Source organism: Dendrobates tinctorius, unplaced genomic scaffold (genome assembly GCF_039654945.1).
Source record: "Dendrobates tinctorius isolate UK_male_01 unplaced genomic scaffold, ASM3965494v1 ptg000351l, whole genome shotgun sequence".
Lineage (NCBI taxonomy): Eukaryota > Metazoa > Chordata > Amphibia > Anura > Dendrobatidae > Dendrobates > Dendrobates tinctorius.
The window spans coordinates 1,361,266-1,387,058 of NW_027362017.1; the positions used below are offsets into that span (position 1 = coordinate 1,361,266).

General features: G+C 50.3%; 1 protein-coding gene across 1 annotated transcript in view; it reads right to left on the reverse strand.

The window, feature by feature from the left end:
- The window catches only part of LOC141075413 (complement C3-like), a 110,501-nt gene that overhangs the window by 75,546 nt on the left and 9,162 nt on the right, over window positions 1–25,793 (reverse strand). The window contains exons 3-4 of the mRNA XM_073562446.1: window positions 22,125–22,287; window positions 10,320–10,390 (exon numbers count right to left, since the gene is read on the reverse strand). Of these exons, the coding sequence (XP_073418547.1) occupies window positions 10,320–10,390; window positions 22,125–22,287 (234 nt within the window). The remainder of the gene's footprint in view (window positions 1–10,319; window positions 10,391–22,124; window positions 22,288–25,793) is intronic.

The following is a 25,793-nucleotide window of genomic DNA, read 5'->3' on the forward strand; positions in this document are numbered from 1 at the left end:
GACCGGGTTACCGCTGCTGTGACAATCCCCTCTGAGAGACCGGCCCGGTACCGAGTACCCCACTGCCCTGGCGGGCGACCCATGTGCAATATTCAGTCTCTTCCAATTCCACAAGAGCCTTGGGCTGAGATCTCTATGAACCTTGTTACTGATCTTCCTGCAGCGCAGGGATTCACTATCTAGGTCGTAGTTAACGGATTCTCTAAAACGTCTTGCTTTGTTCTTCTGCCAGGTCTTCCATCAGCTCCACAGTTGGCTCAAGTCTCTTTTAAATAATTTGTCCTCCAGTTCCATGGCTTTCCAGCTCGTATAATCTCTTACCACAGTGTGCAACTTGTTTCCAGGTTCTGGAGTGCGCTCTGCAACAACTTTAAAATGTCCCTGTACGTCTCCTCTGCCCATCACCCACAAAGTAATGGGTAGACTGGAAGAATTAATCAGTCCACGGAGCAGTATTTATGAATATTATCCAACCCCAACCAAGATAACTGGCCAGAGCTGCCAAATTCATCCACAACAATTCTGTTTCTGAGTATTGTGGGAAACCTCCATTTGAAGGGCTATTGCAGCTGAAATAGTCACCTAATCATGATGTCAAATGAGGCCATTTAAAATTAAAGGCAAGATAATTGCCCTTACCAAACCCTTTCTATGATGCTCTGGTCAATTTTCCACCTTCTCAAAGCAGTTCCTCAATAATCATCAACATTAACAGAAATAAACACGTGACATAGATCACTCTGTGTGTAATGACTCTATAGAATATATGAGATTCACTTTTTGTATTGAAGAACTGAAATAAATAAACTTTTTGATGATATTCTAATTTTGTGAGAAGCTCCTGCATTCTTGTACATCTAGGGGCAACGTTCCATCAAATGTCTCTGGCTAACTCCAAAAATATACTTTCGATTTACGGTAAACGGCGTCCTCCATGCAGATCTTATCTAATGTTGACAGAAGGTAATCTCTGATTGTAGATCCTATCGGTAATAGCCAAGGTCAGCAGAAACCAAAATAATGAGATCTTTTCTCATAGCGTTTACTGCCGATGAACGCTACATCCTCCGTTACTTCCCATTAGTCCATATTTGCTTGTACCGGAGGGCACTGCACTTTGTCTCTGTGCTATTCTGGTTTTTCTTTTTTCTTTCATTCTGGGAGAAATTACAATAAGTACTGGAACAAATATAACAAATGGTGGATGCGCCACTCCAAACCTTAGGCTGTGTTCACACGTTCAGGTTTTTTCGCGGCGTTTTTTTTGCGGCGGTTTTTACCGCGCAATTTTGCTGCGAAAACGCAAAAAAACAGCATCCCGTGCAATCCTATGGGATTCCGCATTGCTGTGCTAATGCTTCGGATTTTCCCACGGTGAAATCACATCGCGGAAAAATCCGCAGTATGCTCATTAATTTGCGGAATCGCGGCAATTCCGCCCACATAGGAATGCATTGTTCTGCTTACTTTCCCAATGTGGCTGTGCCCACCATGCGAAAAGTAAGCAAAAGATTTGCGGATGGTACCCATGGTCTGGAGGAGAGGAGACTGTCCTCCGAGCTGTGGGTGCCATATCCCTGCAAAAAATAGAATTAAAATAAAAAAAATCGGGTAATATTCACCTTCCGACGTCCCGAGCAGCATCCCCAGGCTTCAGCGATACACGCGGCAGCTCCCGTTCCCAGTGATGCATTGCGATGACCTTTGCTGACGTCGCATCTCGCGATACTGTAGCAGTCTCGCGAGACCGCGACGTCATCAAAGGTCATTGCCGCAATGCATCACTGGGAACGGGACCTGCCGGAGCATCGCGGAGGACTAGGGACGCTGCGAGGGACATCGGAAGTTGAATATAACCCGATTTTTTATTTTTTTTATTTTTAACATTAGATCTTTTTACTACTGATGCTGCATAGGCGGCCTCAATAGTAAAAAGTTGGTCACACTCGTCAAACACTATGTTTGACGAGTGTGACCAACCTGTCAATCAGTTCTCCAAGCGATGCTACAGATCACTTGGAAAATGCTAGCATTCTGCAAGCTAATTACGCTTGCAAATCGCTAGTTTTTCCGCGGGAAGTTACCGCGAGAATTCCGCTACGTGTGAACCCAGCCTTAAAGAGGTTGTACATTACATTAACTCTTTAAAGGGAACCTGCCATCACGATTTAGTATGTTAAATTAAAGGTATGGCCATAATGTCACTTTTACGCTGAATTTAATAGATACCTGTAGAAATCTGCATCCTGGTTCTTGTTTAATTAACCTTAGAAGTTTTGGTGCAATATCCTCTTCTTGCATCAGGGCGGGACTTTGGTGCAGGACTGTGGGTAGAGTTTTCAGCTCTGCAAAGGTCTCTGTGCGTTTGTACGAGCTTTCTTTTTTAAATTTCACACTAGTGCCGCCCTTGCTGCTGGCGTCAGTTGCGTATATTCATTTCCCAGTTGTCTTCATCAAAATGGTGTTGTGGTGGCGCATGCGCAGATTGACATCCGAATGTCTTCAGCAAAATGGTGTTGGAGGTGGCGTATGTGCAGATTGACATCCGAATGTCTTCAGAAAAATGTTGTCAGTGGTGGCGTATGCGCAGATTGACATCCGAATATCTTCAGATAAATGGTGTTGGAGGTGGCGCATTGCTCAGATTGACATCAGAATGTCTTCAGAAAAAATGTTGTCAGTGGTGGCTCATGCGCAGATTTACATCTGAATGTCTTCAGCAAAATGGTGTCTGTGGTGGCGCATGGGCAGATTGACATCCGAATGTCTTCAGCAAAATGGTGTTGGAGGTGGCGCATTGCTCAGATTGACATCCGAATGTCTTCAGAAAAATGTTGTCAGTGGTGGCGTATGCGCAGATTGACATCCGAATATCTTCAGGAAAATGATGTCGTGGTGGCGCATGCGCAGATTTACATCCGAATGTCTTCAGCAAAATGGTGTCAGTGGTGGCGCATGCGCAGATTTACATCCAAATGTCTTCAGCAAAATTGTGATAGTGGTGGAGGATTGCTCAGATTGACATCCAAATGTCTTCAGAAAAATGTTGCGGTGGCTCATGCGCAGAATGAGATCTCGCATCGTCATTGAGCCAAAGTCTGAATCTGCGCATGCGCTTCCCCGTCATCAATTTTCTGGAAACATTCGGATGTCAATCTGCACATGCGCCACCATCGGCGCTATTTTGCTGAAGACCACTGGAAGATGAATGTGGAGATGAAAAACCGCAGGGCAAAACCGCAGAGCAATCCGCAGGTAAAACCGCAGGTCTTTTGACCTGCGGTTTCACCTGTGGATTTTACAAAATCCGCGCGGATGAATCCGCACATAATCCGCAGCGTGTGCACACAGCCTAAAAGGGAGGTGTCAACATTTTTTTTATGGTTTTTTATAGCTTTCTTTTTTTAGCTCCCCCCCAGAAGACATGAACTTGTAGTATATAGTCCTAATCACAGGAGTACCAACATGAAAGTGGTGGGGTCCTCTAGTCGTGGCACCCTGTGATCACATCCCTGAGGATCTACACTGGAACCCTTGACGTTGGTATTGTCAAGTGGTTTACCTCAGGGGAGACCAAGCATTTTTGCTTTCCCCGTTACCCCCGCGTGACCATGGAAAAAACCCCACAACCTCACCAGCACCAACTAAGACACGGACACAAGTATTATCTTTGGAATTTTTATGGCCACAGCAGCCTTTTATTAAACCAACAAAACAACAATAAACACTGTATCATAAATATCATAAGTACAATGACTTGAACACTGAAAGGAGGAGTCCTTGAAGCCACAAAGATCATGGTGAAGTAATCCAAAATACTGTGAACAACCCCCGTCCATTTGCTCCCAGCCGTTACCCCACAGGCTCAGGAGCACCAGCACACCAATAGATATTGTCCACGAACTACTTGGAGATCCGCCTACTTCCGACGGAAACTCCCCATCCACCTTTCACCAGATCACGACCAGCATACCTTTTAATGGAGGAGACCCAACACACCAAGTCTCCAAAAACCAATTTCCACCGACTTCAAGGACTCCTCCCTCCTCCAAAACCGCCATGACCCAAAATTAAAATAACGCCCCAGGCTGACAAAAAAGGGAGGGAGGGTGGGACTGCTTCGGTGCTGGGAGAGCAGGAACAGAGGGAAGGCACACCCCTGACCCTCACCTAAATACCCCCTAACTCCCCCTCCCTGTTAACCCCTCCCCCCCACTAAAACTTTCCAACCCCCCCGTCATGTTGGCCTCCGCCTATGCCTCCTTTTGGGGGGGGCTGGGAGGCTTGCTCCGGCCACTTCTTGACGTTGGTATTGTCAAGTGGTTTACCTCAGGGGAGACCAAGCATCTTGGCTTTCCCCGTTACCCCCGCGTGACCATGGAAAAAACCCCACAACCTCACCAGCACCAACTAAGACACGGACACAAGTATTATCTTTGGAATTTTTATGGCCACAGCAGCCTTTTATTAAACCAACAAAACAACAGTAAACACTGTATCATAAATATTATAAGTACAATGACTGTCCACGAACTACTTGGAGATCCGCCTACTTCCGACGGAAACTCCCCATCCACCTTTCACCAGATCACCACCAGCATACCTTTTAATGGAGGAGACCCAACACACCGAGTCTCCAAAAACCAATTTCCACCGACTTCAAGGACTCCCCCCTCCTCCAAAACTGCCACAACGAGGGGGCCTTGAACACCTCAATGACCCGAGACCCCCCAACCCGCCATGCGATGGCCTTCTCTATACCATCCTGAAGAGCGAGGGCCCAAATAACGGAATCCACCGCATTTAAATGGATCCCGTCCACCAACCAAAATCACCCTCGCCCTTTCCAAATTGAAATGCCGCACGGCAACACCCCCATTTCTAACAATAGAAACAGACACCGCTCTGTTAACTTTTTTACCTGGCCCGATTAACCTCTCCAATGATCACAGAGACCACCAACGCCTGCGTGGCACAATCTAAGACCACACGTAGTGATCTCCCGATGCATCCACCACAACCATAATCAATCCTGCTTAATGTCCTTGACCAACTCCCGAAAAGGCCAAACCGCCAGATCGTTACCCCCCATCGTGAATAATGAGAACATCTGGTGCCCGGTCCAACCGAACGCACTCGTGGACATCTGGCAACACCGTTCGCCACACCAGGCCCCTGAAACCGAGCCACCGCACCACCACCACAGTCCTGGGAATCCCCAGCTGTCTGCCTTCGTTCCTCACATCGGCTCGCAATGCTCCCCAATGTACGAAGGAGTGACCAAAATCCAGACCAGCAGCGGTCCAGCAACTGACACGCAAAACGACACAAAACGACACACAGAAAACATACTTACAGCATAAATTGTACCCAATCCACTCCACACCTGTTCGACACATTAAGGCCGAACACAACTACGGTACCGATTAGACCTCCACCTACCAATGCGCTGTACTAATGAGGGACCCAAAACACGCGCTGCCACCTCGGTCGCCGCCCACATCCTAAATGAATGAGAAGCAAAGCGAGAATCATCTATCCCCCAACACCAAATGGATTTTTGAAAAACTGCGCCCAACTGATACCGTGAAAACTACCCCCGTCTGCGTGGCACAACAAGGATCCGCACAAACTGGGATGAAGCTCCCGAAAACTACGCAAACACTAAACCGGGCACATTACAGAACCCGACACCCCACCCAACACAACTCGCCGGCCTCTACCAGGCTGGTCCGTTTCAGACCTTCGCAGCCAGAATTCAACCCCCTGTGAGGTGAATACCGTACACCTGGCTAACAAGCCACCCATCGACATTTATTATGTGACACAAGCTCCCCAACCCGCAATGCCCCAAAAATGCAAACGAGAGGACCAGGCGAAACAACACAACCATCCATCGATCCGAACAGACCGACTCAAGAACCTGACCCAATTGTTCAAGCAGATTAAACGATACAGCCGTCTTAAATCACCCCCACCTCTGAAACGGCGGAAACCTTTCGCCGCCTGTTGGACCAAAAATTGTTGACGTCAAAACACTGCTCCCGAGCAACCGAAAACCAAAAGACAAACCTGCTGAACAAGCGCGTTACCTTTGCACGTGACCAACACGCGCTTGCCCCTCGCCCCAACCAGAACAACAACAATCACTCCTGATCAAGTCCGACCCAACTAGTTTGACGAGCCGTAAGGACCTCTACCCTACATCCGCCACACTGCCCGGTAAGCCTCCAAAGTTCTTTGTGCCAGAGACAATTCAATCAGCGACTCTGCAGCCCGTAAACCACCCTCCCCAGCTCCTCCGGACAAGTTAGCCCGTCAATCCCTGCTTCCGGAGCGAAAGAAAGAAAACAATCCCGCTGCGAATGAGAGAGAAAGTCAGCTAACCCGTTCCTTACCCCAAGCACGTGCACCGCGGTCACAAGTGCATTAAGAAACAAGCACAATAGCACCAATTGCTGCAAAACTGGAACGACAGGAGGAGACGACACGGTAATACCATTAATCGCGCTCACAACGCCCACGTTGTTGCAATTAAAAATGCACACGCAGGTTCCTGAAATCCCGCCCCCACAAATGCACCACCACTAGCATCGGAAAATCTCCAATAACATGATGTTGCACACCAGACCGGCCGAAACCCACGTGTCAGGCCAAGGAGCCCACACCATTGCCCTCTGACATAGGCACCAAAAACCGACCCCGCTAGCCGCATCCAGCAACCATTCCAATGCATCTTTACCCACCACCTCCGCCATTGCCAAAAACGACCGCTGTACGCTTCCAAAAAGGACTCCCAGATCGCAAATCGGCCCTAAGCTCCGCCAACCACCCAACAAAAATGGTGGGGAGCCCGAATCCCCGCAGTAGTGCTAGCCAACCTACGCGAAGAAACCCTACCCCTCAGCATAACCCGACAAGCAAAGTCAAGCTCCCCAACAGCGACCGAAGATCGCGCCACGATATTTTACTCGAGCGACGTGCTCGGACCACATCAGATCGCAAATCCACCAGCTTGTCCTCAGGCAACCAGAACTCCCCAACTGTATCGATGACGATCACCCGGTAACGCAAACACATGCTAGGACCCTCCTTTTTCCGGGCGCTCACGGGACACCGAAGTGATCCGCCACCCACTCAATGGCTTTCAAAATCCTGAGACAAGGCGATGAATCAGCCGGCCAAACACACAAGAAATCGTGCAATAATGAATACCGAGTCAAAACCGGAAACGTCGCACACAACCCATTCGAGACAGGAACTAACACCTCGAAATACGCATAGGACAACGAACCACCCATAGGTAAAAACACCTATCTATAAAAAACCGCCTTCCCAAAAACAGCCCCAGCAGCGTCACGCTGTCAGTATGAACTGGTAGTAAACGAAAAGTGGATTCCACATCAGACTTTGCCATAAGGGCACCACGACCACATTTGCGCACCCACCGAGCCGCCTCGTCAAACAAAGAATATACCACCAAACGAAACACCGGATCAATACCATCGTTAATCGATCTCCCACACGGGTAAGCCAAATGTTAACTGAGCCGAAACTTATTAGGCTCCTTCTCCGAAACGGCCCGCCATGCGGCCCAACAAAACCCTTTTTTTTTTTTTTTTAATTTCTCAGAAACGACTGCGGAATGCTCCAAAGCTGAGCGCAAACTTTTCAAAACTAACGGGATTTCAAACGGAGGACTCGGAATGTGAAAACCCTCCGTAAAATCTGAAAACAACAAACCCCCTCTTTCCCTATCAGGGTACCTATTTTGATAGGGAGCCATCCATTCCAGATTCACAGGAGTCTCCCCCTTGCGAATACCCGCACCCGGCTCTAGACTTCCCTTGTTTGAAACACTTTGACGCTCAATGTGAGGCCCCATTACAATTAGAGCAGAGATGTTTGAATTACAATTAGCCCCGAACTTAAACTGGCCGTCATTAAACTGCCAGCCAACACCCGCCTTGTGCGTACCTCTGGCTGAGGCTTCCAGCCCCCCCATGAAAGGTGCTCCCAAACTTATTTTGCGCTATCACAAGCATCCACAAACCAATATCTTTCTGGTCCCAGTGAATAGCCGGACGCACAGCCGTCCTCTTACGGAATTGCTCGTCATACCTCAGCCACCCTGACCACCATACACTCTGTAAGCCTCATCTATATCGTCCAGATAACAAAAGGCGCCGAGCAATCATCAGGGGCCTGTTCCCCAACAACGCTCGCCAAAAGCTTGCTGCCAATTCACAAATGTCGGAGGAATCAAACGCCACCTGCGCTTAACCTCCCCCTCCTATCTGCTTCCACCTTTCGCTTTTGTCTAAATTAAACGTCTCCAGAGGCAGCAGCGAAAATATTACAACATACTCAACCTTCCAAGTTCGCTCTTCCACTTCTATTGTTAAGTGAACCCCCAAGGAACCTTCAAAACATACGTACATCTCGCCATGCGCCCGATCATCTAAACGCACACGACAATCCCTCTCTTTGTCGGTTCGAACCGACACGGACACTGGCTCGCTGAAGCGGGGGCCCGACTCTAGACCGCACTGACCCGCCGACCCCACGAACCGACCCACGCTGCTACCGGCGAAGACCCGACAAAGCCCCGCTCCAGGTGTAACAGCACACTACGCACGTCCGCAAGCATATCGCACACTTCCCCGGCCGAACCCAGCCCCCCACCCCAACACCACTAGCCTCAGCCAAGGGCCCCCTTTCCACCACTGACGAAGATAAAAACGGGTGACAAACAGGGGACATGGACGCATACTCACGGGGCTGCGAGGGGGCTGTGTACCCTCCAGCCGGAACTCCTGGATCCCCCAAAGCCTCACGGACCTCACGACTCCCAGTAGCGGACTCGCTGCCGCGATGATGGCCCCCCAAGGGAGGACCAGGGCGGGAAGCCAGAACCCCTGGAGAGATCCCGGCTGCGGCACCCCGAAATCAGATGCCTCCTGGCACCCCCCCGCCAGGAGCTCCTGGCGGTGTGCCGTCCCGCCGCACCTGGCCGTCCTGGGCCCCCAGGACCACTGGGGGCCCGACATCATCCTCCGGCCCCTGGATCTTCCTGCGGCCGGAGTCAGCCCCGCAATGCTGCCTGCCGCACTCGCCGCCTCCCCAGAGCTGGGACAGCTGGAGCCAATGTAGGAGGCAGGCGCAGCTGCAGGACCCACGCAGAGGCGCCCCCCGCAGGAAACGATGACCCCCACTGCTGGGGGACGAAGACACAGGCCCTGCCGCCCGACAGGCCGCCACTCTGCCGGCGGCCGACTTCTCCGGTGCTGGAGAGGCAGGCCGCACATCGTGCCTGTCCGCGCACGGCCCCCCGAAGGAGCAGGAGAAGCCTGGTGCCCGGCGCGCGCTGGCTCCGCCCTCTCTCTGGATCGAGGCGAAGGCCCAGACACCGCCGCATGGCCTCGCCGCACCCGCGGATTCCTCCCAGGCCACGATGCGCTGGAAGGGGGATTGCGCATCACACGACCTGGAGGGTCCCGGGAGGGGCTCCTGTGGCAACGCGAGGCCCAAGGGAGCGGTGTCGGGTGAGAGCCGCTCCGGCGGCCTAACCCACCTTGCTCTGCCCTCCCTCTCATCGGCCTGCCCAGGGGTACCTAGGAGCGGCCAGCGACCTGTGCCTCCAGCCATCCAGGAGGCTGCCCCAGCGCTGCAGCCCGCAGCCTCTTCACCTCCTGACATCCCGGTAAGTGAAACTGCTTCGGTGCTGGGAGAGCAGGAACAGAGGGAGGGCACACCCCTGACCCTCACCTAAATACCCCCTAACTCCCCCTCCCTGTTAACCCCTCCCCCCACTAGAACCTTGCAACCCCCCCGTCATGTTGGCCTCCGCCTATGCCTCCTTTGGGGGGGGCTGGGAGGCTTGCTCCGGCCACTTCTAGACTACGGCTTAGACAATGCTCTGTGAGCGCCAGTCCGGACTCCAAACACTTCACCTGCACTGACACATTGAAATAGCTGAGATTTTACAACTGTGATAAATATTAAAAAAAGGGAAAAATGATAAAAGTGCACAAAAAAAGTCTCTGAAATGTCTCAAAAATCATCAAAACTCATAAAAAAAGAGCATTTTGGTGCAAGTATACGCTCCCTCATATCTGGGGAAGGTTTCGCCTCCTGGCTTTTCAGGCAATCACAAATTTGGCACATTTCTCCTCACCTCCCTTTTTTTGGGGCTGATGTATAAAACTCCATTCTTGATAAAACTGCCGGGTGGGACATTAGGGCCATTGTGGGTTGCGGTGGAGTCAGATACTCTCAGCAGGAAATGTTTAGATAAAGAGAGGATTTGTCAATCTTACCGTGAACTCCACGTCCACCGTTCGAGTGTCGGGCTCCAGGGAGAGGCCAGTGACGAAGAGGCGAAACAAAACTAGAGGAGACGAGAGGAGATGAGGACGTCAGTGTGAAGAGGAGAAGGAGAAACAATATTATATATATATATATATATATATATATATATATATATATATATATAAAGGGGCATCTCACAAAATTAGAATATCATCAAAACGTTAATTTATTTCAGTTCTTCAATAGAAAAAGTGAATCTCATATTCTATAGAGTCATTACACACAGAGTGATCTATTTCACGTGTTTATTTCTGTTAATGTTGATGATTATGGCTTACAGCCAATGAAAACCCAAAAGTCATTATCTCAGTAAATTAGAATACTTTATAGCATCAGCTTGAAAAATGATTTTAAAATCCGCAATGTTGGCCTACTGAAATGTATGATCAGTAAATGCACTCAGTACTTGGTCGGGGCTCCTTTTGCATCAATTACTGCATCAATGCGGCGTGGCATGGAGGCAATCAGCCTGTGGCACTGCTGAGGGGTTATGGAAGCCCAGGTTGCTTTGATAGCAGCCTTCAGCTCGTCTGCATTGTTGGGTCTGGTGTCTCTCCTCTACCTCTTGACAATACTCCATAGATTCTCTATGGGGTTAGGGTCAGGCGAGTTTCATGCCCAATCAAGCACAGTGATACTGTTGTTTGTAAACCAGGTATAGGTATTTTTAGCAGTGTGGACAGGGGCCAAGTCCTGCTGGAGAATGAAATTAAATGGTATTCACTCCTCTCCACATGATGGGGGTGCGGTGAAGCGTGAATATTAATTTATCTTTAGTAGCAACGACAGGCTCCTGTCTCCAGCTGCTTCTCTCTGGCACCAGGAGGGCCCCCCTTGACTCAGGGGCCCCATAGCTGCTGGGTGTGCTACTATTTGCGATACGCCACTGGCTGTGGGCCCCTGGAGCACTGGGGACCCGAGGCAGCTGTTGGCCCGTATGCCAGCAGGTGTCAGTGCCTGGGCCCACCGGAGAATCCTCCGGTTCTCTGGTGGGTCAGTACGACCCTGTCTGCTGGTGTAGGTCCACTGTGTTTTATCATGACCAAAGTCAGCGCAGCCGTCTACCAGGAAATTTTAGAGCACTTCATGCTTCCCTCTGTTGACAAGCTTTATGGAGATGGAAATTTCATTCTCCGGCAGGACTTGGCACCTGTCCACACTGCCAAAAGTAAGTTCTTTCTTACATAGATACTGTATAATGACAATTTAGCACAGGACCATATTTAGAGGGGACATTTGCCCCAAGCACAGCTGGCAGGTGGACTGTCGGGCCACCTGATACGGCGATCTGAGGTGCCTCCTTAGCATCTGCATTTTGCCGCCACCCCGGAGCAGGGTTTGGCCATTCTCAGCAGCATGCAGAACAAAGGAAAAACATATGACCTCACGTAGGCAATTCAGAAAAAAAGGAGATGTTCTAGCTTCTTAAAATTCCAAAATGTATTCAGTTACATCTTTAAAATGTAAGTGCATGGATCCATAGAGTGATCAATAAAATGCAATAAAATACAATTTAGTTATTTATAAATCATCCTATGTGAATTTCTGGATTTTTCTTTTAGATTCTGTCTCTCACAGGTGAAGTGTACCTACGATAAAAATTACAGACCTCTCCATTCGTTGTAGGTGGGAACACATGCAAGATCAGCCTGTATCAAATACTTATTTTCCCTACTGTTTGAGGAAACAATATGGGGAGTGAGGAGGAGGAATGTGTGAGGAGACAATATGAGAAGATGGGGGTATTTGAGGAGAAAGTATGGGGAGCAGGGGGATGTGTGAGGAGACAGTAAGGTGGTGGGGGTAATGTGTTAGGAAACAGTATGGGGAGCATGGGGGGAATGTGAGAACACAGTATGGGAAGCGGGTGGAGTATGAGAATACAGTATGAGAACAGGGCAGTGTGAGGAGACAGTATGAGAAGTGTGGGGGAGGAATGTGTGAGGACAGTTTAAAAAGCAGAGGGTTGTTTCAGGAGACAGTATGGAGAGCAGGGAGATGTGTGAGGAGACAGTATTGAGGGGAATAGTGTGAGGAGACAGTATAAAAGGAAAAGAGTGTGAGGGGCACAGTATAGAGCCTGGTTTGTGTGTGGGAGAGCATGGTGGGACAGTGTGAAGGCACAGTATAGCGAGAACAGTAGCCAATGAGGGGTAGTTTGACATGAGGGCATGTGGGGAGGAGGACCCCCATATAGTGATTGGGCCGGAACCAAGGGGACCGCCATCAGAGTTATTGAAGGAATCACATCAGGAGGATTACAAAGGGAGACATGCGACTGGGGTTGTCAGGGCAACAGGGGGCGGGGCTAGGGTAAAAAGAGCAGGGGACGTGCTGAAGTGGCAGTTGGAGAGGAGCCAGAGTGAAGGCAGGGGGGAGAGTGACTTGCAGGGGCACCGACAAGAGCCTGTGAGGAAAAAGCTGCGCATTTATCGACGAGAGAGACTGTTACCGTAGACTGCTAACCCACCCCCGTTCTCAGAGAATCGTCCCCGCTGTCCCCCGCCTTGGCGAGAGAGGAACTTTACCTCAGGTTGTGGCCGTGAGTACCCGTAACCAGGCCACAGAGGCCTGGGCACTTCCCCCCAGCCTTCCCCCATCACGCCGACCCGGCGGTCACCGGCCTGAAGGTACGCCACCTCGTCACAGGTGAGATAAAAGGCTTGCTACCCTAGCTTTGGGAGAGACTCCTTGATAAAGGACGGCTACAGGTCATCTGGGGAACTGCGTCATCACCACGCGCCACCTCCATAATTTTCTTCAGGGCCTGTTGCGCCCCACCGTCATCGCTTTCTTCAGGGCCTGTTGCGCCCCAACGGCATCGCTTCCTTCAGGGCCTGTTGCGCCCCAGCGGCAGCGCTTTTTTCAGGGCCTGTTGCGCCCCAGCGGCAGCGTTTCCTTCAGGGCCTGTTGCGCCCCAGCGGCAGCGCTTTCTTCAGGGCCTGTTGCGCCCCAACGGCCTCGTTTTCTTCAGGGCCTGTTGCGCCCCAACGGTATTGCTTTCTTCAGGGCCTGTTGCGCCCCACCGTCATCACTTTCTTCAGGGCCTGTTGAGCCCCATCCCTCCCAGGAGTAACGAGGCGTCAGGACAGCCGCCTCAGCGACCTCTACGCGGCCACGTTCACAAACCTGTCAGCCCCTGGAAGGCTAAGTACCGCAATAGTGTTGTTAAGATTGTTGAGTCCCTGCGTGGACTGTTTGTCCCAGTATATCTTGTTTGTTCAGTTAAGCCCCAGCGGCTAGTTTGATAAAAAGTTATTTCACCAACCACCATCCGTCTAGTGTCTCGTCACTACATCCTGCGAACCTGCAGAACCCTACACTTGGCGTAGTCGGCAGGATGCAGTCTCCGAGCGTAGACGGTGGTGGCGCAGGTCAGGGGGAAGCTGTAGACTCTGTAAATAATGAGGCCCCCGTACTAGCATTTCATTGGGGGTCATGCTGAACAACCTGCCTAGATTCTCCGGCTCCAATACTATGCTATGGAGCTGGACAGAGCGAACGCGGGGGCTCTTTCGGATGCACCCAATGACCCCTGACCTGGAAGCTGAAGTGGCACTCATGGCCCTAGACGGGGAGGTGCGGAGGTCAGTGATGTTGAAACCTCCGGGGCACCGCAACACTTTTGAAAAGGTGTTGTAGATAGTGGAACAGACCCACTGGGATCCCACTAATGTGGGAGAGTTAAGGACCCGTCTGTTTAGCCGGATGCAGGCAGAGGGGGAGACGATTACTCAGTATATGAATGTACTCCAAGAGTTGCATACGGCTATTGAAAGAAAAGACGGGGTAGGGGTAGGACCTGTTGACATTACCCTACGTGACCTACTGGTGACTGGACTGCGAGATCCACTGATAAAGCAGGCATTACGGGAACAGATCAGAATGAATCCCCAAATAGACTTTTCAGAAGTGGGAAGTCAGGCACGGGTTTGGGAGCAAGAGCAGGGGATGGCGGTCCCCGTGGGGAAGGTCCGAGGTGTGGAGGCCTTCTCGAACACAGTTGAGGAACCTCAGTGGGTGGAGGAGATGAAGCGAGAATTGAAAAATATTAAGAGCGAGTTGGCTGAAGTAAAGAGAAGAACCGAACCGGAGACTGGGCGACCCAGTGTTAATCCCGGTCCTTGGGGGTCACGCTCTCCGTGGGGTGGTCAATCTCTACCGGCCCGGTGTTATGAGTGTGGAGAACCAGGCCACTTCGCCCGAGAGTGTCCGTGGCGTGGGAGATACCCACCCCGGCGGCCATTAAACTAAAGGGCTCCGGGCTGGGGGGGACGCCGCTCGGAGCCGAAAACCACAACTTGGGGTGGTGGAAGTCCCGAAGATTTGGTAGCAAAGTGTCCGGTAGTTTGGGCAGAAGTAGAGGGCCGGGCCGTCCGGTGTCTGGTGGACACGGGGTCACAAGTAACCACTATGCCCGCAGCATGCTTTCAACGAAACTTTCCGGAGGCAGCAAGGCCTCAGTGGGGGCCCATGATTAGACTAGTAGCCGCCAACCAACTGCCGGTCCCGGTTGCCGGGGTAGTGTGGGTGCAGGTGACGTTGTGCGGTAAACCCCTCGGCCGCAGAGGGGTGGTGCTGACTCAAGGCGAAGCTGATCAACGACACCCCGTCACCCTAGGCATGAATATTTTAAAAGAGTATGGTAACCTGTTGCTTAATGATCCCACACAAAGGACACTGAAGCAGTGGGGTTCTCGCACAGCTGAGGGACAGGTATTCCAGCAGCTGGTGCGAGGTGCACGGGTGCATCGGGACTGCCAGGAGGGTGAGGCTCTGGGCAAGGTCATCGCGTCAGCGGCACCCCTGCTTGTGCTGCCTCCTGGACAGACAGTGGTGGCCCTGCCAATTCGGGCCCCGATACCTTTGGAAGGCGAAGAGGTGCAGGTGGAGCCATGTCACTCAGAGCACTTACCTCCTGGCATACTGGTGGCCCGTTCCCTCGCTATGGTGCGAAAAGGAACCGTCCTGGTCCGCTGCGTTAACCTTGAAGACCGAGATACCATTCTGAAAGCACGGACTGTACTGGCCAAACTAGTAAAGCCTTTAAAAGAAGTGCTGCCCGCTCCTGCGGTTCAATTACGAGTACACCCCGAGGATCCTTGGGAGGTAACAATACGAACCTTACAGGCCCACGAAGTCTCGACACAAGAGAAGGGAAGAAATATTTTGGAGCAGATGCGGGCCGAGCTTTCTGGACTAACTGCGGCCCAACTTTCAGAAGTAAAAGCATTGCTGGGACAGTACCATGAAGTATTTGCTAGTCATGAGGATGACTTTGGGTGTACCACCGCCATCACTCATGAGATCCCCACAGAAGGAGCGGCCCCTATCCGAGAACGATATTGACAGATTCCGCCACAACTCTATCAAGAGTTGAAAACTTTGCTGGCTCAGATGCTACAAAAAGGGGTGATACGGGAAAGTCAAAGCCCTTGGGCGGCCCCATCGTGTTGGTCCAGAAGAAAGATGGTACACTACGATTCTGTGTGGATTATCATAAATTGAATGCTTGCACTATTAAAGACTCATACCCACTGCCCCGCATAGAAGAATCTCTGCCTGCATTGGGCAAAGCAACATATTTTTTGACCCTGGACTTGGCCAGTGGGTACTGGCAGGTGCCCATGTCAGAAGAGGGCAGAGCTAAGACGGCATTCATAATGCCCATGGGACTGTTTGAGTTTAATCGAATGCCATTCGGGCAGGCCAACGCCCCCGGGACATTTCAGCGATTGATGGAGCAATGTCTAGGGGATCTCAATTTTGAGGCCACGTTGATCTACTTGGACGACATCATTGTCTATGCCGCCTCCTTCGAGGACCACCTGAAGCGGTTGGGACAGGTACTCTGCCGGCTGCAAAAGTACGGGTTGAAGGTGAAGCCTCAGAAATGCCACCTATTTCGCTCTCAGATTGAGTATCTGGGTCATGTCGTTTCGGCAGAGGGTGTGAGGCCATCCCGGGAGAAGATTGCTGCTATCCAGGAATGGCCTACCCCCGAGACGGTGAAAGATGTGCGGGCTTTTCTGGGGTTAGCTGGATATTACCGTCGTTTCGTAAATAATTTTGCATGTCGAGCTCGAGCCCTGCATGACCTGCTGAAGGGGGCTCCCGCTGGGGCCGATGGGCGAAAAATCCAGTGGCAACACCCTCAGGAAGAGGCCTTCCGAGATCTCAAGGCTGCACTCTCGGATGCCCCAGTGTTGGCTTATGCGGATTTCTCTCAGCCGTTCATCCTGCACACTGACGGGAGTCTTCACGGGCTAGGGGCTGTGTTGTCACAGGTTCAGGATGGCTGGGAGAGGGTGATCGCATATGGAAGCCGTTCACTCCATGACTCCGAGCGTAACCCTGACAATTACAGCTCTTTTAAGCTCGAGCTCCTCGCAGTGGTGTGGGCTATGACGGAGAGATTCGCAGAGTACCTAGCGGGCTCCGAGGTGGTAGTGCAAACTGACAACAACCCACTGGCTCATTTGGAAAACGCCAAGTTGGGGGCTTTGGAGCAGCGATGGGTGGCCCGAATGGCGAAGTACAATTACAAGATTATTTACAAAAGAGGGGCCGAGAATGTTCATGCAAATGCTCTCTATAGGATTCGACATACAACTCCCGGACAGAATCGAGACGAAGAATTAGAAGGAGAGGAAATACCGTTCGCTCTTACCGCTGCCGTGCTCACCAATGTTGACGCAAAAGTATCTTCCCCAGAGGCCCACAGGGGCATCCTGGAACAATCTCGTGATAAGTGGATACAACAGCAACAAGAAGATGGAGAAGTTGGACTTCTCCGGACATGGGTCGCCGCTGGTCAATTACCCACTGATACTCAACGACAAGCTTTGACCCAAGACCTGTCGCTGATGCTGCGACAATGGGAGAGACTGATTATCCGAAAGGGACTACTGTACCGTAAAATCACTTCGCAAACAACCTCAACGACTGTTTGGCAGGTGGTTACGCCCGGAGCACAACTACACGAACTGGCTCGAGAGGCTCACGAAAAAGGGGCCCACTTTGGAGTCAAAAAGACTTTGCAATGGTTACAACAGAAAGTTTATCACCCACGCTTGTCGGCTGTTGTGGACGAAGTTTGCCGTACCTGCCGCTTATGTGAATTGGCCAAACCGCCTGCTCAGAGGGCCGCAACACAAACGATTGTGACTTCAGAACCCTTTGAGTTCCTGACGGTGGATTATCTGCACATTGGTTCCGCATTCCAGGGATACGAACACTGCCTCGTCATGGTGGATCATTTCACCAAGTTCGCTGTGGTCACCCCTACTCGAGACCAAACCGCGGAGTCAGCCGCCTCCGCAATTTGCAGAAACTTTATACAAGTGTACGGCTGTCCTCAACGTATACATTCCGACCAGGGAGCATGTTTTTTGGGGAAAGTTATGGAGGAACTACATCATCTTTATGGCATTGATAAATCCCGGACCACACCATATCACCCGCAAGGGAATGGGGCTTGTGAGCGATTTAATCAGACATTGATTCAAATGCTACGCACTCTGGAGAGTGACAGGAAAGCTCGTTGGCCTGAATATGTTTCTGAATTAGTGTGGGTTTATAATAATCGGGTACATCGAGTAATGGGCTATACTCCTTATTTCCTGCTGTTCGGACAAGAGGGTAAAGGGATCACGGAGGTAGAGTTGAACCCCGAAGAGCTTCGGCCCTGGACCGGAGTGTCGTCTTGGGTCCGAAATCATCGCCACAGGTTGCAAACTCTTCACCGAATTGTACATACCAAACTTCAAGACTGGGAACACCCAGGGAAGAATACAACCTCCCCTCCCCATCTCCAAAGCGGGGACCGTGTGCTTGTACTAGATCAACGCCCCCAGAATAAACTGGAGTCACGTTGGGAAGAGAGTCCTTATTGGGTACTACGCCGTATCCATCGAGAAGGACCTGTGTACGAAATACGGCCCGAGCAGGATGAAACACTGCCCACCCGCATTGTGCATCGTAATATGTTACGCCCGTGTATTTCCACCGACCCGAAGCAACTGGAACCCGTCCCGAAGACATCCGAACCGGAGTCCATATGCTGGGACTCGGACGACGAGGATTTCCCTCCAGTTCCCAAGGGCCCTCCACCCAATAATGAGCCAGTTGACACAATTAACCCACCGGCATCTTGCAGCCCACTGACGCTCCGAGCGGTCAACAGCCGGCAAACCCCCCGAACGGTATGAACAAGACCAGTTCGTATGGCAACGAATATTGACACCTTTACAGGCCAATCTCAATAGACTAACTCCCTCGCCCGAGGCCTGGCGAGCTTACAGGGTGGGGGAATGTGGGGAGGAGGACCCCCATATAGTGATTGGGCCGGAACCAAGGGGACCGCCATCAGAGTTATTGAAGGAATCACATCAGGAGGATTACAAAGGGAGACATGCGACTGGGGTTGTCAGGGCAACATGGGGCGGGGCTAGGGTAAAAGGAGCAGGGGACGCGCTGAAGTGGCAGTTGGAAAGGAGCCAGAGTGAAGGCAGGGAGGAGAGTGACTTGCAGGGGCACTGACAAGAGCCTGTGAGGAAAAAGCTGTGCATTTATCGACGAGAGATTCTGTTACCGTAGACTGCTAACCCACCCCCGTTCTCAGAGAATCGTCCCCGCTGTCCCCCGCCTTGGCGAGAGAGGAACTTTACCTCAGGTTGTGGCCGTGAGTACCCGTAACCAGGCCACAGAGGCCTGGGCACTTCCCCCCAGCCTTCCCCCATCACGCCGACCCGGCCGTCACCGGCCTGAAGGTACGCCACCTCGTCACAGGCGAGATAAAAGGCTCACTACCCTAGCTTTGGGAGAGACTCCTTGATAAAGGACGGCTACAGATCATCTGGGGAACTGCATCATCACCGCGCGCCACCTCCATCATTTTCTTCAGGGCCTGTTGCGCCCCACCGTCATCGCTTTCTTCAGGGCCTGTTGCGCCCCAACGGCATCGCTTCCTTCAGGGCCTGTTGCGCCCCAATGGCAGCGCTTTCTTCAGGGCCTGTTGCGCCCCAGCGGCAGCGTTTCCTTCAGGGCCTGTTGCGCCCCAGCGGCAGCGCTTTCTTCAGGGCCTGTTGCGCCCCAACGGCCTCGTTTTCTTCAGGGCCTTTTGCGCCCCAACGGTATAGCTTTCTTCAGGGCCTGTTGCGCCCCACCGTCATCACTTTCTTCAGGGCCTGTTGAGCCCCATCCCTCCCAGGAGTAACGAGGTGTCAGGACAGCCGCCTCAGCGACCTCTACGCGGCCACGTTCACGAACCTGTCAGCCTCTGGAAGGCTAAGTACCGCAATAGTGTTGTTAAGATTGTTGAGTCCCTGCGTGGACTGTTTGTCCCAGTATATCTTGTTTGTTAAGTTAAGCCCCAGCGGCTAGTTTGATAAAAAGTTATTTCACCAACCACCATCCGTCTAGTGTCTCGTCACTGCATCCTGCGAACCTGCAGAACCCTACAGGCACAGTATAGAGGCCAGGCATTATAAGGAGGAACACAGAGTGAGAAGACAGTGTGGAGGGCATATACCATAAGAGGGTCAGTCTGGCAGTCATATTTTGTGAAGGGAGTAGAGTAATGGGCAATTATTCTGGGGCACAGAGTAGGGCACATATTTTGTAGCACTGTAATCATGCTGTTATTGTTAAGGCACTGTGTTGGGATGTGCTACAGAAGACTGGAGAAGATGGAAGTCCGCAAAGATGACCAGGAAATGTGAAAAGTTATCATGGCATCTGAACAAGACAGAGAAGAAAAGAAAGAGGAAGTCTCAATTCAGAAAAGATGTCATCTATATGGGATCTCGATGTAAATGTTTCTTTGTAATATTGACTAATTCTCATCTGTACTGTGGTTCCTGTCTGGTCCATAGTCTGATGATGGCTGGGAACAACAACTCACAGCATTTCCTTACCAATGTTAAGGACATACTGGGATAAGTAGGTTCATGCAATACAATTATATATGAGGCTGACTTCACATTACCATTGTTCGCTGCACAAAGCTTGGTGCTGTATTCCTGTACTGACTTTAGTTCTGGTGTTGTATTCCTGTACTGATGGTGGTTCTAGTAATGTATCCCTGTTATGATTTTGGTTCTAGTATTGTATTTCTGTACTGATGGTTGTTCTGGTGATGTATTCATGTACTGATGGTTGTTCTGGTGATATATTCATGTACTGATGGTGGTTCTGGTGATGTTTTCATGTACTGATGGGGTTGTTATGCTATATTCATGTACTACCAAGGGTTCTAGTGATGTAATTATGTACTGCTAGTGGTTGTCATGATCCAGGTTGGATTATGACAGATTTTGCACAAGTAACCTTTTTTTTTCCCTTTAAGCTGTTTGCTTAAAGTTAGTTTTGCCCCCGGTGGCCATTAGGGTCATTACACTGGGGTTGTTTTAGTTCTAGTTTTGCCCCCGGTGGCCGTTAGGGTCATTGCACTCTGGTTACTTTAGTTTAATTGCCCCCAGTGGCCGCTAGTGTTATTGCACGAGATTATGAAGCAGGTGTGATTCCCTGGCTCCTACCTATAAAGGAGTTGCAGATGGTCTCACTCACTGTTGGTGATATTCCTCATTTCCAACCAAGTCTGGTGAAGGAAGGAACTATAGAGTGGAGTTCCTTGCAGCTCAGGGGAGCTCTGGTGTAATAGCTTCAGTCGGAAGCTGAATTCAGGTGTCGAGCTTCAGGGGTGAAGCTGAACTTTGGTGTCGTACTCTGTTGCTGGGAGCAATAGTAACAGAGCTGAGCTAAGTGGTGTTTTTCCCTGTTTGTGACTTTCCTTGTGTGTGTATTAGTGCAGTGGTGGGATTAGTTTCTGCACCGTCCAATTCACTAGAAAGGGATAGGTGCAGGGCGAGCTAGGGATTTGAGGTATCCAGCTCGTCGCCAGGTGCAGAACCTGCCTAGGGATCGTCAGGAGTGTAGGGACACTGACTCAGGGGAGTGCAGGAGGTCTCCACATCCCCGTTCCCTATTGCAGGGCCCTCCATTGTAACGGTTTCCCCGATGTTTCCCTTAACTCTGTTTAAATTCGCCCTGCTGGAGGCGGTGTATCCAGTCACACGTGACATTATAGTGGTCTTGGTGATGTATTTATATGCTGTTATTGATTCTCATCCTGTACGCATGTAACAACCCAGAACCTGTCAGATAACTTGATACATGGCTATGTTAATAAAGTATTGTGCCATCTAACACGTTAAGGGTTACTACATGTGTATTTATGTTAGCAGCATTAAAAGGGTTGTCCAGGTTTGAGATGAAAGTCTGCAGTCACTCTATGTAACTGCAGACTTCTGAATCCTGAAAGCGCGCACTGCACACTATCAGAATTCTTTGGTGCCGGTGGTGAGAGCGGGAGATCATGTAACCACAAGATCACGTACCTACTAGATGTGCATTGTTTGCTCACTTCACCTGGATTGAGCGAGGTCTAGTCAGAATGTTGCCGGAACTATGCAAAATTCATGTTTTAATAACCACCTGCTCTCACCGCCGGCACCGGAGAATCCTAACAGAATGCAGTGCATTCGATGTGAGACTGCAGTCACATATCTCAAATCTCTGGCTTAGTGCCACCTCATACCTAATAACTAGGATCAGAAGAGTGCCCTCTCACCACCAGTGCCAGTATTATCCCATAGATTGCACTGATTAAATCCTGAAACCAAAGTATGAAGTTACACAACAGTGCAGTGTCTGCTAACCAGGACCACAACACATGGCTGCCGACACCTCACCTGTAGACCCCGGGGTGTAGATGGGCTTGTCAGTCTGTATGAAGATGTATCCAGTGTGGAATGACAGCAGCACAATTTTGTTCAGGGTACACTTGTCTGACCTCACTGTCACCGAGACAAACTGCTTATTCTTTGGTTCCTTCTGAAAGTGTGTAGCTGGAATCTAATAAGATAAAAATACAGGAACACATTATACAGTACAAGGGAAAAAAAACAAAGACACAATCATAATGACAAAAATACCCTGCAGTAAATAAATAAACAGCATATTGCATGAAAATAATATAGGATACTTAGTTAATATGTTTTTAATCCAAAAAATGCAAAAGCCATCCCACCACTTCACGGTGACCCTAATTGTGCATATAAAAGTATGGCTTGCCTTTTCTTTGAGTTGGGCATTATATTGATTTGGTCTCCCATGGCTGTGTGTCCACTAGCTGGGCCCAGTCCTTCTCAGTCCTTATCCACATGCATGTCACTTGACAAATGGAAAGGTTTTTAATATTAGAGATAGGACTGTCCCAATTAAGGTCACCGTGAAGTGGTGGGATGGCTTTTGCATTTTTTTTTAATCAAAAAACATGTTAAATAAGTACCCTATATTATTTTCATGCACTATGCTGTTTGTTTATTTATTTATTTACTGCAGGGTATTCAATAATGATGTTTCTGTCTTTGCTTTTTTTTATGTTCAGTGGTAGTGTGAACATACGCTTACATGCTGCATGCATGTAGTACAAGGGAAAAAAGAGACTTTTCTCTAAATCTGCAGAACATATGCAAAATTCCGTAGTACTTTAATAAATTATGTTATTACATAAGAAATAGTAATGTAGTAGCTAGAGTTGAGCGACTTTTGGTTTTTTAGGGTCGCGTTTCGTTTCGTGAAACCCGACTTTTCCAAAAGTCGGGTCGAGCAAGATCGTCCGATTATAGGGAAAAGTCGGGGTCGTCCCGAAACACGAAACCCAATGTAAGTCAATGGGGAATAAAAGTCGGCAGTGAGAGGAGGACAGGAAACACACCTACAGTGCCCATTTGAATGCCAAAAGCATCAATTCTTCTTACTTAAGCTTGTCAACCTTAATTAACTTCATAATACAAGTTACGCACTGAAAATGGGGGTTATTTGGCTAAAGTTGTGGGGGGGTAGGGCTGGCTCCAGGTTTTCATGTGCCCTGGGCGAAAGAGCGCCCCTTTAACACATACCACAACTCATCATGCTCCGATACGGCAGAGAAATAGCGGTATAGTACAATGAAAAATACTTCACTTTTTACATCTCATGACGAGGCCCATCTATTTCTCCATACAGAATCATTGGTCCCATATAATGTTTGAAACAGTATATGATGAGCTCCACATAATGCTACAGTATATGTTGGTCCCCATGGATGAAGCTCCACTGTCTTATGGGCCCAAATAATGCTCCAAACATAATGGGCCCCATTTCTACTGCTCTAGTGTATAATGGGCCCTGTAAATGCTGCTCCAGTGTCTGATGTCCACCTTTGGAATGTTCCAGTGTATGGTGGGCCCCATCTATCATTCTCCAGAGTATAGTGCTCCCCAAAAATTGCTGTCTCAACATTGAAAACAATCAAATAAGTCTCCTCGCTAGAGAATCCCTGTACTTGTCTGGACTCCTCGTCGTCCCCATCTTCCATCTCACTGCACAGTATTTCAACTTTGCAAGTGCTGTGATCCTGAGCAAGCAGGGGGGGGCCCACTCGTTGGCGACGGCACTGGCACAGGGCCCCTGATAGTACGGTGGTGTGTCTGATGGCGGGTGGGCCGAACCTGCACTTTCATCTGCAGCTTCCTCTTTGTCACCGTGTAAGATGGAACTGTATATGGGAAGGGTAACCTGAGTTTCATCAGGGTCAGATTCAGGCCGAGTAGCGTGCGAGGGGAATGTAGTGGTCTGGGTCAATGTACCAGCAGATTCATCGAGCAGTGGCTGGGCATCAGTGCACTTGTGTCGCCCCCAGGAGTACGGTCGCCACAGTGGCATTACCTTCTTCCTAGGGAGTGTGATGTCATGCTTGGGAGCAACGAACGATCTCTCTAGCAGGTTAACTGATTGGGCGGCGTTATTCCCACGAGTCATGACCCTCCAAACAGCGTTCATGAAGGCAAAGTGTTTGTTTTACGTGGGCAGTATGGTTGCAAAGCTGAACCTTAAAGGAATGTCCAGAAGGGCACCACCAGGAGTGGAGCCTACGGTTAAATTCGACTCCACCTGGGAAACCTCAACCATGCCAGCTACAGAACAGATGCACACATTGCAAGCTTAATTCCGTTAACGAACGAGACTCCGTCATGCCCCGCGGTCCGAGTCCGGCTTACTAGAGGGACACGTGAGGCTCTGGCACATGAGATTGGCCAATAACTGGTGTGTCATGCCCTTACATGTCCGTGGCTGCATGTGCGCTACACTGAAAAGGCCAGCGTTTGTCGCTTACAGGTGCAGATAACCCGCTGAACAACGTTAGTGATGGGGATCACTGATGACAATTATTACCCGCGAACAATGATTTCCCAGTAAGTGCAGGTCAACCGCAGTTCCGGAATTAGGCCTAACCGTCATTCCTGAAAAAATGAAAAACTTACGTGTGCAAACCACAGGTGCTGTAGCTTGCTTAACAGCTCGCCAGCCGTTCTCAGGCCCAGTATGGATTACACATGATTGCACAAAGGTGAGAAAGGGTACCGTATCCCCGGATAACATGTATGGATAGCGTACACATTCAAAATATACAGTATGTCTGTACATCAGGAGGCAGGCTCAGACGGTGTTAGGCCCAGTATGGATTGCACGTGATTGCACAAAGGTTAGAAAGGGTACCGTATCCCCGGATAACATGTATGGATAGCGTACACATTCAAAATATATGTCTATACATCAGGAGGCAGGCTCAGACGGTGTTAGGCCCAGTATGGATTGCACGTGATTGCACAAAGGTTAGAAAGGGTACCGTATCCCCAGATAACATGTATGAATAGCGTACACATTCAAAATATATGTCTATACATCAGGAGGCAGGCTCAGACGGTGTTAGGCCCAGTATGGATTGCACGTGATTGCACAAAGGTTAGAAAGGGTACCGTATCCCCGGATAACATGTATGGATAGCGTACACATTCAAAATATATGTCTGTACATCAGGAGGCAGGCTCAGACGGTGTCAGGCACAGTATGGATTTGACGGCCCAGATTACACAGCGGAGGAGCAGGGAGAGGTAAAGATTGCAAATGCTGGGGCCCTGCCCAAGCAAGGGGGGCCCACTCGTGGGCGTCGGTACTGGCACTGGGCCCCTCATAGTACGGCGGTGTGTCTGACGGCGGGTGTGCACCACCACCGTCAGGGACACTTGATTGCACTATGAGGGACCCTGTGCCAGTGCCAGCACCCAAGAGTCGGCCTACCCACCTGTCCAGGGCAACGGCACTCGCACGGTGTCGTGCGCTAGGTGGTGACCCCGGCCATGGGGGGGGAGGCAGCACAGTTAGGGAGTTTTAGAAAGTGGCATATGTTGATGTTGGACATTCAGCTGATGCAAAAGGCGAAATAGGTGAAGTCCCAGGAAGAGGTGGACCAAAGCAAGCCATTTTTCTGTCACCCTATGTGTCATCAGGGGAAGGTGGGACAAAATCCTTGGAAA